Source organism: Montipora foliosa, chromosome 6, assembly GCF_036669935.1.
Source record: "Montipora foliosa isolate CH-2021 chromosome 6, ASM3666993v2, whole genome shotgun sequence".
Taxonomy (NCBI): domain Eukaryota; kingdom Metazoa; phylum Cnidaria; class Anthozoa; order Scleractinia; family Acroporidae; genus Montipora; species Montipora foliosa.
The window spans coordinates 69,374,711-69,387,210 of NC_090874.1; the positions used below are offsets into that span (position 1 = coordinate 69,374,711).

General features: G+C 38.3%; 1 protein-coding gene across 4 annotated transcripts in view; it reads left to right on the top strand.

Annotated features, from left to right (window-relative positions):
- Nucleotides 1-12,500, top strand: part of LOC138008300 (phosphatidylinositol 4-phosphate 5-kinase type-1 alpha-like) — a 56,134-nt gene that overhangs the window by 24,394 nt on the left and 19,240 nt on the right. For all 4 annotated transcript variants that reach the window (XM_068855594.1, XM_068855595.1, XM_068855593.1 and 1 more), the window contains 7 exons: nt 702-761; nt 1,772-1,855; nt 2,514-2,606; nt 4,324-4,386; nt 4,868-5,081; nt 5,158-5,263; nt 5,365-5,448. In XM_068855594.1, the coding sequence (XP_068711695.1) occupies nt 702-761; nt 1,772-1,855; nt 2,514-2,606; nt 4,324-4,386; nt 4,868-5,081; nt 5,158-5,263; nt 5,365-5,448 (704 nt within the window). The remainder of the gene's footprint in view (nt 1-701; nt 762-1,771; nt 1,856-2,513; nt 2,607-4,323; nt 4,387-4,867; nt 5,082-5,157; nt 5,264-5,364; nt 5,449-12,500) is intronic.

The following is a 12,500-nucleotide window of genomic DNA, read 5'->3' on the forward strand; positions in this document are numbered from 1 at the left end:
TGCACCGAGGGCCACATGGTCATCAGTAACTCTACAATGTAGTTCACTGGCATGTCTTACCCTTGTAAAATAAGGGCCTTTACCTTAAAAGTTATATTTTGAGACTGGGTACATGTAGTTCTGATATGCACTGTATATGTATCACTATAAGCAAATGACTCCACCAAGCAGGCTCTTGGTAAACCTAAAGATCAGGCAGTCAATCAATCAGTCAACCTTTTTTGGTACCAATAATTATGAATTTATAATTTACTATAATTTATTTCTGTTCAATATGCACATGTATACGTACAATTCAAAATGAGCTGCATAGAATTACCTTAAATTTCAAAGCCCAGCTTGTTTTGTTTTTGTAGATTATTATCATATGGATTGCTATTAGGTAAAATAATGTTGGTTTGTTCTTTATTTTAAATACATTACTGTGCATTAAAAGTACATTACTGAAAGTCATTGCTGCATTTCAACACTCAAACAAGTTAAGAAAGAATAATGACAAAGCGTTTTTACTCTAAGATGCTAATAAAAGAAGGTTGGTTTCACTGGTCGCAAAATATCAAGGTGGAAAATTTCTGCTTTTGGGAGAGATTTTTAATATCAGATTATTTCAGTAAATCGCTGTAAGTACTTGGGGTCATGGATGCTACAGTGTACATGTATAACCAAAGGAATTGTTCAAAATTATTATTTTTTTTCCTCAGAATTTGAACCAGAACAAACGAACGCTGTTACCAAAGTTTTTTGGGTTGTACTGTTATCAGGTATGCCATATTAGTCCATGCAATTTAAGTTTAAACATACTTTACTAAAACTTGTGGTTGTGGCAGTTTTCTACAGCATGTGATGCTTGAGCAAAATAACAGACAAACCAAGTTAAGCTTTTGTGATGGATGACAAGTAAAAAAACATTGAAAGCGTTTTAAAGTTTGATGGTATCTAGTCCCCTTTAATTTCAGTTAAAGCTGACATGCAGCCCGATGGTCACCATCTAGAATGATGCCTTTACACTGGCAATAATAGTTACTAAAATTTCTATTTTGACAGTTTCAAGGAATGGTCCTCAATATTACTGGTATCATTTTACAAGTAATTTGCAAATACACACACATGGATATTTGAAAAGTATCACATGCAGGAGTGAATTTCTCCCTTATCAAAACCTCTGCCCTTTTAAGAAGATGACGGACTGGGTTGAAACAACTTACTTTTTTTCCTGGTGGGTAAAACTACAAATTTACCCGTAGATTCAAAGGTTCAAACAAACTTTAAGTGTTTTTTTCCATTGATGTCCCCCAAAACTTGACATAGTTTGACCCTCCTTGAAGTTGAAAGATAACATGCAATCAAAAGGATTGAACCTGAAATTAAAATAATGTCCTTCAGAACTTTCTTGTTTCGTTTTTTTTTTTTTCATTTTATTCCAAACTTGGATTTTTGTCAAAAGGGAAAGGTGTACATGTAGTATGCTTGGAAGCAAGAAAGTAGATGTATATTGAAGTGTCTTTCTCATTGTCATTCAGAGCTCAAAAAATTGATGTACACAAACTGCATGTGTGGGGGTGGAGTGTAAGAATAATGCCCATGTGGGAGCTGATCCCCCAATAAAGTTGTGCTTTCTTCTGCTGAATTTTTTTTGCAAATACATGTAGTTGGTTAAATTGTTAATGATACAAAGATGTCAAGCGTTAGCACTGTGTGCTTGTATGTGAGCTCAGCTTAACATTGATAATAATTATAAATAAACATTCATGGGAGATAATCGTTTTTACAGTGTGGAGGCAAGAACATAAGACTTGTAATAATGAACAATCTTTTACCAAGTGGATACAAAATTCATTTCAAGTATGATCTGAAGGTAATCTTTTCCTTCCAGCTTATGACTAATTTTGTAACTATTATGGTACCTATGACATTGACCTTTCACTTTCTTGATGCAAAGCTTAGTTTTGATTAGTAAATTGATGGCAAAAATCAATAGCGGGTTAGGGCTAATATTCCTTACATTAGCAGAGGTCTCTTTTCTTTTGTGTTCAATGGGCTGAAGAGTACAGGAAACGAGACCTCTATCATGGGTCCAAACTCAGTTTAATTCAACTGCTTTCACAGCCTTGGACAGCACTGTTCAAAACACATGCCCCATGATATAATTGCTGCCCGTGACTTGGGCCCACTCGCGCATTCGTTTACAGTAATTTCATTGTTGTTACGGGAGCCCGTACAATATGTGAAGTATCGTAACTGCCACGCATGTTCAACACAGGGAGTTTTGACCTATGGAAGAGAAAAGAGACCTTTGCTAGCAGAGAAGGGTTAATATAAAAGGAAAGGAAATGCAAGTTATCAAAAACTATGCCTAATGATGCACTTAAGGTTTTATTCAACTGGTCCTTCATGTACTTCTTCAAAGAATGTGATTGATTGAAATTTGTGACAGAGTATGTGTTTTAAAATCCTTTAGCTGTCAGGCATATTTAACGTTTCCCCACAATAAGTGGAGTTTTCTTTTATCACAGGGTTCTACTTTCAAAAGGAAAGCATCCAAAGCTGAACGAGCAAAGGAAACACCCACATTAAAAGACTTGGATTTCTTAAATGATCATCCAGAGGTATAACAGACTTGCTTATGGAGCATTTTCACTCGCATGACCAGCAGCCATATTGGGTTATAGAAACAAAAGAAAGTATTTCACAAAAAAAAATAGTTGAAATCCCAGAGGATTAGTTTGGTTTACACCATCATGGCCGCCATTCCTTTGCTTTGGAACACCAACATGGCCGCGGTGACGTCATGTGAAAACACTCTATTGAGTGTTCATGTTCTTCTTCAGCAGCATGATTAAAATATAAAACTGTTCTATTGAGGCCTTAAACTGCTGTTTAAAATTAAAAACTAAAATCCAAGCTTTCGCTGATCAACGGCATCATCAGGGATGAGAAAATATTCCGTGCGCGCTGTATATATCGTTATTGATATGTACATACATATCAATAGCCCAAACCCTAACCCTAACCCTAAAACTCCTCTGCTAAAAAACATATATATTCCTGCCAGAACAAAGACTACAAAGTCATTGGTGTCAAGAATATTATGAGCGAAAACTACCCTGCTAATCTACGCCTCTATGAAGCATTTTACATTAGAAAGTACAAGCCCACACTCAATTCCCGAGAAGAATGTACTGAATTCGCAGACCTCCTGTTTTAAGATTCTATTTTAGAGACGATTCCTAAGCGCTTTTAGTATCACCCAACTAGTGGACTAATGCAAATCCTGCAATTTGATTGGCTACGCTACTAGAGGACTATCAGTAATAGTCCTCGAGTAGCGAAAAGCGTGACACTTTCTTTCGTTTTATTCCCATATAAATATTTCTTCAACTTGCATTTGCTAACTTTATTATTGCCTTTGCTGTCCGACTAGTTGGGTGATAATAAAACAATTACACCCTTCGCCCTCAAGGGCCACGGGTCAATAGCCCATTCGGCTTCGCCTCATGGGCTATTGACCCGTAGTCCTTGCGGGCTACGGGTCTAATTGTTAATTAGAGGTCCTTGATTTGAGACACTCCATCATTAGAGCTTTGTATTCTACTCACAGTTTATTTCTATAGCTTTCATACATACGTCACATTTTTTACACATGTCACCCTACACCTTCTTTGCCTATACACACTGTATATAGTGTGCACAGAATATTTTCTCATCCCTGATGATGCCGTTGATTGGCCAAAGCTTGGATTTTAGTTTTTACTTTTAAACAGCAGTTTAAGGCCTCAATAGAACAGTTTACTCTATCGAGTAATCAGAAGTGGAAAAAGCTGAAATGTTTGGGGTTGACTTTTGTTTATTTGACAAGTCATGGTTATGTGAAGTGAGGATTGGCAAATCATTTTTTAACTAATGCATTTCCCGGATTATTGCCATTTCATAGCCATTTGAAAGTTACAGCATCATGGTTTGTTCACCCAGAAGTCTTGAAATTATGGTTACATGTACCCCCAGATCCCTTAATTATTGAAGTGCCAGAAAATATTTGGTGCGTGTTCTGTTTTAAGAGCTGAGCGTTCACTTGAGCCATACATGTACAAATAATATTTCTTGTGAACACCAATGGCTTTTCTTCCACTGTTTGCAGTAAATCTCATAAGCAGTGCTAGCAGCATGTCCCTCCCATGGTTCGTTGTTGACTTATACAGGAACCTGTTTATGTAGTTTTTTGTAGAATAATGTATTCGACTGGTTATTGCTCAAGAATTAGATATAGAGTGGACACTGTTATGGCCCTTTTGAGGGCTGATTTAAACCAAGACGTCTTGTTTGCAGGGGCTTTTTCTTGAACTTGACACATACAATGCTGTGATGAGGACAATACAGAGAGATTGCAGGGTACGTCATTCACACCATTGTCGCATCATATTTTATTTTAAATGTTAATGCATTAATTTGTAGTGGCTCTTACTGGTAATAATCTTAGACGGTAATCTGATATCATTTAAGATAATTGTGATGCATGGTTTAAAAAACCATATACTGTGCGTTTAGGGGTTCACATCTGAGTCACAACTGACAACAGATGAGTTTGTCTGTGATGACTCACTCATGCCTGCCTGTAATTCCGTGCTTTGTCTTATCAGAATAGCTGTTGATTCATGTTGGCCACAATGTATGGCTCCAGGTGCTTTGCAGCTGTACAGATATCCACCGTACTCTTTTAAAGCTTTTGCTCTTTGTCATGAACAGCAGCAATTCTTTTTCATTTCCATAGAAGCATCTAAACTTTACACTCTAGCCCTGCTGTTGGCTTTTGAGAGTAAATTCGCTGATGTTATCAATTCTCATAAAAATGTACTTTGATTACATCCTGCAGGTGCTACAAAGTTTTAAAATCATGGATTATAGTCTTCTTGTTGCGATCCATAAAGTTGAGGAGGCTGTACATCCCCGAGTCAAAAGATCATATAGTGAACCATCCGCAGATAACCCATCGAAACCAGATTCACCATCAGGTGTGATTTCTCCCTCACCTGACAGCACTCAGACACCATCTAATGGACAGCATCTCACCGTAGGTGGCAGTGCAGGTAGGAGTTTGTTTGTTTCTTAATTTTCTATTTTTTCAAATTGCTGGTTCCTTTAATTCAAGTTCCTCTCCTTCAGATGATGGCCGTACACACCTAAAACGAGCAAGGAGTTTAAAGGCAAGAGAAGGCTTCAGCTCTGCTTGGGAGGCAATCACTGTTGGAGATGAAACCGAAGAAAGACCGTGAGTATTAAACATTGCATCCAGTTTGTACATGTATACACGTGTTAGAGATCCCTGCTACAGACAGCCAATATGGACTTTAATGTTTTCTTATCTTTTAGGGTGGGAGGCATTCCAGCTCGTAATGCAAAGGGAGAGCGACTGCTATTGTTTCTTGGAATTATAGATATATTACAAAGTTACAGGTATGGGACTTACACAACAGTCAAGAAATTATCATATTGTTCATACTTTCATGACTTCACACAAACATTAATCTATTTTTTACGAGGGGTGCCTGTGAAAGACCTCGGTAAGGTTTCGGTTAAGTTTTTAACTACACCGTCATCGCGAGGTCACGGGTTCAAACCCTGTTGAAGTCCTGAATTTTTCAGGCTTCTCTTCTCAATTGCTAATCACTTAGGGCGCGTTCAATTGATCCTATTCCGGAATAAGAATACGTGGAGTGATGATTAAAACAGTATGTTTGGCGCGTTTCGAAGCAGCAAGGATACTAAAAATAATTTATGTTTAAAATAGCATTTTAGTAGATGTTTGACAACTTTAAAGGGAAAGTACGGTCTACAAAAAGTTTCTCTGAATCGAAAGTTCTTTACCTGTGTTGTCATAGTTGACCACTCATTTGGACTAAATGTGTTTAAATAACCAACAATAACGCTTCAAAAATAGGCAAATTTAAATTAAAATCCGCCATCTTTGTTTTTGTGTATGCAAACGAGGCTATGACGTAGCAACAGTCAAGGATTTCTCCGGATGAGTAAATGTACTTGATGCAAAGAGGAAAAACACAGGCGAGGAGAGCAATACTTTGTAGACTTGAATCTTAATCCAGAGGCTAAATGGTATTGATATTGGCTCCACCTCTGAACAGACTGACCTGGCGGTCGTTAAACAGGGTTTTATATGTGAGTTATTGGCAGGAGTTTTACAAAGAGAAATTTGCAGTGCTGCGCGCTCATTGCTGTGAAATAAATGCGTGGAAATCAAGTTTAATCTGTCTATCGTGGCTATCTACGAGAGCCCTGTTACAACTTCAAAACAAACGATCGATTTATATATTTCCATCAAATGGTAAGAGTAAATCGTTTCAGTAGTTTCTACACTGCTAACAAAATTTAACCACATTTCAAGTCACGTTTATTAGCGCATAACAGTGAAAGTCATCTATATATTGCTTGATTCAGTTTTCTCGCTCCAATATAATATTTTGGACTAGTTGACTGAGATTTCCGTATGAAGCGAATGTCACCAAGACCAATATTCATATACCTGAAGATCCCGCTTGAAGTCCTCCTTGGTAAAATGACAGACCTGGACAGATATAGGAGTCAGGTTTTCACGTTTGAGATGTCCATCCACGTTGTATTTTCGCCGGCCAACTTTTCTTTAAATTTAAATTTTCCGGTGTAGGCTTCGGTTTCTTTTATTTTTATATGTGTTCTTAGGTCTAGACATGTGTCTAGTTTCATCCCCCTCGAAAGCGTACACTCAAACAGCGGTAATTGTTGATGTGAAAAAGCCTTGCTACGTATATTGAGCGACATCTGAAAGTTTCGTCGGGTTATTCTAAATTAAGGGGGTAGTTTCTAAAGAAACTTTGGTGCTGCGTCGGTGGGGAAGTACAGTGGGAAGTAGTATACAAAAAATTTGCTCTAAATTGGTTTAAATTTTGGTTTTAAATTGGCCACCGTACTGAGATTCTACCTAGATGTAGGGAAAGGCCGCAGATAGCCATGTGTTTTTTGGAGTGGTTAGGGAGATTAAAATGACGAGCGACTGGCTTAGATGCATCCTTGTTATTCTTCTCAACATCGCGAAGGTGTTCGCGGAATCGGTCGCCCAGTCGTCTGCCTGTCTCGCGAATGTATAATTTATTGCATAACGTACAGGTTATGCACTAAATGGCATTTGCGGAGGTACATGTGAAACGATCGGTGATCTTAACAGATCGCTTAGGTCCCGATATCTTGCTAGTGTTAACAATGAAAAGACAAGTTTAGCATCGTGAGCGCGCGCATTTGAAAGTGCCGGGTTGCTCGTTAGTTTTGAGCGCGCTTCTAACTAAAACGTTCCCTACGTTTTTGTCGCGTTTGAATGAAATAAGTGGAGGCTGCGAAAATATTCTACCAGTCTCGGGATCATTTTGGAGTAATTTAAAATTATTAAGAATGATACTTTTGACTGCGTGATTATGAGGATGGATAGTGAGGGTGAATGGAATTCTGTCATTCTTATCTTTTTGTGACGTTTGTAGTGCTGACTGTCGATCAAATTGTTGGGCGCGCTGATGGCCCGTTTTGACCACAGAGACAGGATAGCCACGTTTTTCGAAGAACTGGCACATCTCCTCTGATTTGCTGGAAAAATCGGAGTCATCACTACATAGAAGTCGAAGTCTAAGAAATTGAGAATAAGGAATGGAGTTCTTGACATGTGATGGATGTGACAATGAATGCAACAAATAACTGTGAGAATCTGTAGGTTTGTAGTGCACACTGGTACATAGCACGTTGCCACTAATAGAAACTTTGATTCTAGGAAAGCCAATGAAGTTTCCGAAATTTCCCGGGTATATTTAAGGGCCGAATGAAAAGAATTGACGGAGGTTATAAATTGATCTTGAGTTCTTCTCTGCTGGATGAAAATAGCGCCGATGCAGTTGTCGATGTAGCGGCCGTAGAGTTCAGGTTTGGGGGCGTTGTACTGATTAAAAAATTGGTGTTCAACATATCCTACAAAAAGATTGGCATAGCTAGGTCCCATTCTTGTGCCCATCGCTGCACCATTAATTTGTTTGTAATAGTTGCCGGCGAATGAAAAACAGTTACTTGTAAGTGTTAAAACTACTTCGGCAAGGCGGAGGAGCGTTTCCGAGCTTGGTTCTTTGACAGTGCGTTGATCGAAAAAGTGGTTAAGTGCTTGAAAACCTTCGCTATTGGGAATGACTGTGTATAGAGATGTAATGTCCATGGTGAAAATAAGTTTGTCTTGGCCGGAGAAATTGAAATCGCGGAAAATGTTTAGTGCGTTTGTACTGTCTTTCATGTATGATGGCAACGATTTGACGATAGGCGTCATAATTCTGTCTAAGTAGCTAGAAATGAGTTTGGTGGGGCAACTACATGCAGAAACGATAGGGCGACCTGGGTTGTTAGGTTTGAATTTTAAGCAAGAAGTAAATGCACGAAGTTCTAGGGGTATTGATGATGACATAAGTGGCAGTGGCCGGTAATTCTTGACTAGCTTTAAGATCATGAATGGTGTCTTCGACAAGTTTTTGATTTGTGGAGGTGAGATCTTTCTGGATTTTGGCATAAAACGAGGTGTCAGAAAGTTGCCGCAAAGCTTCTTTTTGGTAAAGGTCGGACCGCCAAACAACTACCGGGCTGCCTTTGTCGGCCGATTTGACAACTATGTCATTGCGTTTACTAAGATTTTTAAGCGCCGCCCACTCTTCCAAGGAAAGGTTGGAGAATTTAGTGTTACGATTGAATTTAAGTTTGTGAATGTCGTGACGGCATTTTTGGGTGAAAAAATCTAAAGACGCCTATCATCAAATCTTTGCCATCGTACATTAAAGACAGTACACACGCACTAAAAATTTTCCGCGATTTCAATTTCTCCGGCCAAGACTAACTTGTTTTCACCATGGACATTACATCTCTATACACAGTCATTCCCAATAGCGAAGGTCTTCAAGCACTTAAACACTTTTTCGATCAACGCACTTCGCCGCCCACTCTTCCAAGGAAAGGTTGGAGAATTTAGTGTTACGATTGAATTTAAGTTTGTGGATGTCGTGACGGCATTTTTGGGTGAAAAAATCTAAAGACGCCTATCATCAAATCTTTGCCATCGTACATTAAAGACAGTACACACGCACTAAAAATTTTCCGCGATTTCAATTTCTCCGGCCAAGACTAACTTGTTTTCACCATGGACATTACATCTCTATACACAGTCATTCCCAATAGCGAAGGTCTTCAAGCACTTAAACACTTTTTCGATCAACGCACTGTCAAAGAACTAAGCTCGGAAACGCTCCTCCGCCTTGCCAAACTAGTTTAACGCTTAAAATAAAGTTGAAGAAAGTTCTGTCTGACGAGCGCTTAGGCGCGAAACTCAGAGTCACAGAGAATCGATGCTTCCTTTTTAATCCTTCAACTTATGTATATTTAGCTCTGCTACCACAGCATTGAGCACTTTATGCCAAGGTAGACTCTACCTCCACATTTGTATATATATAGATACGTAGACTTGTAATATGTCAAAAACATTTATTTGCTACTCCGAGTTTCATGCTTCTCACGAAGCAATCATCAGGCAACTGCCAAAAAGAAAGAATACATGTTGTTTTACAGTGATTTTGAAAAAAAACGGTAGCAATTCACTACAGGCTGGGGTGCATAGCAACGGTTAAACAATACAAATTGTTTCCAGTGAGCTGCTAAAAATAAGCCTTAAATAATTACGCTATTAAGAAGGAATTTCTTTGCATGTCTGCAACTTGTTACAAGCTCATTTCTGTTGTTAAGGGTCGCCAAGTCTGGTCTACAAATTATATAGTATTTCTCCCATAGACATAAATTACACTTCTTCGTTACATTTGAATAGGATCTCGCATGCCTAACAATCCGCCATTTAATGTGATAGTCGACTTTCTTGTTTTTCAAACCCCATACATATTTACTAAGTTCAGTGGAATTTCTGTCGCGTTCATTTCTAAAGGAACATGTGTGGTTTCTGTGACGTGATTTGAATGATGTGTCGCAAAGACCGATGTAAGTTTTCTTTGACTGAGATGTTGTGACCTCTGCTTGATAGATGATATTCCGCACGTTGCACTTTAGATATAGCAGACAAGGTTAACTTGGGAACAGAAATCAGCACAACTAAGGAATTAAGTGAAAATGTGGCTCAGCCAGGAATTGAACCTGGGTCTCCAGATTACCGGTCGGATGCCTTAACCACTCAGCCACTGAACCAACCACACTGGGAACACATATTACTGTACAACGCATACACACTTTTTGCCTTCAGATGGTCAGGTCCGAGGAGACAACTTCACACATTCTCTGCAATCAGCTTCACCTCTCTACTCCCCGGTCGATCGGTAATGCACGGCCATCTCTGTTCCCAAATTAACCTTGTCTGTTGTATTTCTCAGAAATGCCTAATGACTCGCCATCCAAAACGGGAATAGGCTGGTGATCCTAAGTAATTAAGACAATCAGTTGCTAATATATCCCCTCCCTACCTTACTGTACTTAGTTAATTTCCAGGGCGATATGGCCGTGCATCACCGATCGACCGGGGAGTAGTGAGGTGATCGTGATTGCAGAGAATGTGACTATATCCCCTCCCTACCTTATATGTATATATATATATAAGGTAGGGAGGGGATATATTAGCAACTGATTAGCAACTGATTGCCTTAATTACTTAGGATCACCAGCCTATTCCCGTTTTGGATGGCGATTCATTAGGCTTTTCTGAGAAATACAACAGACAAGGTTAATTTGGGAACAGAAATCAGCACAACTAAGCAATTAAGTGAAAATGTGGCTCAGCCAGGAATTGAACCTGGGTCTCCAGATTACCGGTCGGATGCCTTAAATGCAGACAGTACTGTTTCGGCCTTCTTGGCCTCCTCAGTGCAGTGCTGATGTCTAGGATGGAGGTTAAGCTTATAAAGCCTCTCCTTTCTTAAAAATTTTTTTTTTCGTTATTTGTACAACTTTTCCTGTACGTCATTTGCCTTTTTAATATATACCTACATAAATTTATTTGATTGTAAATAATATGCAATTCAGCCTCTTGGCTGCTATATGTATTTTTATAAATAAACTATCTATCTATCCATCTTTAATAATAATAATAATAATAATAATATTTACAGATTCAAAAATATGAATATTAAAATATATACCCTATGCACATTCTTCTTGTATACGAAAGATAATTGTCGAAAAATGACTATCTAAAAACACTACTAATAACAATTAACAATTAACTAATAACAATTAATAATAATAATTAATAATAATAATAATAATAATAATAATAATAATAATAGTCAGCCAAAAACTTCGTTCTTCATCGGGGTATCCGGACACCTCGAAACAATAAAAGCACTCGGCTTTCGGCCTCATGCTTTCATCTGTTTCTCGGTGTTTGGACACCCCGATGAAGCACTCGCACTCGTTTTTAAAATTTTTATTTTAAATTAATACTATAACAATGTTTACACTACTAGACCTTACGTATAATAATTACAGTACATTACATTAGTAACAATACATGCTATTTACAATATAATACCTACTACTTATACATAACTATTAAATGACAACTTACTAAAATAATTGATAGTCCTGGAATATATTTCAAACGGAAAGTATATTACCTGGATTACCCCATTTCTTGTCGAACCAGCCATCGTCTTTACTCTTAATAGTCGAGAAGCAGAAACCGAAAAAAAATGACCACTTAGGACCCTTAGGACCGTATTGCTCTTTCTGATAAGCTAAAAGGGTTGTGGCATGTGTGGTTTGTTTTCCATGTAGTGTCTCTTCGTTTAGATCATTATTGTCACCTGCGAACTGGAGAAAAATACCAGGCGATATATTCGAGGGCACAACAACATGAATACCATGTTCTTCAGATCTTGCACTTATCTCCATGGCCAAGCTTGTGTTAACCACCTCTACATCATCGTACGAGGGACAATGACCCATTTTGTTTACGAGAGTGACCATCGGCTTTGATCCAGTTAGGTGATGAACTGTGACTGCCAATCCAACGTGATTTGGCGTCTTTTACTCTGCTATGGGTAAAAACAGTTCGATAAATTCAGCTAATGGAGTTATATCACCTCTTTAAATTTCAAGAAGCTAGCATGAATAACTTCAGAGATATTATTTTCTTTCCCAGTTAGGTCATTGAGATAAAATTTAAAAAAAAGTTTCGCGCGAATGGAGTCAGCTTGAGTGTTCAGTCATGTAACTTCGCTTTTATCGTTAATTTTCTTATTGAAATATACATCAAAATCTACTACTATTAGAAGTCTAAAAGGAAACAAGGAGCTTGACGTGTTCAGGCGACTTGAAAAGTTAAGCTAAACAGATCCACCGCTATGGAGCCATCGAATTCCTTCGGCTTTGCCAAAGTTTCGGCCTCACTCCTACCATTGCCAAGATTGACAAGACCAAGTCCAAAAAGTGGACCCGATCCTCCA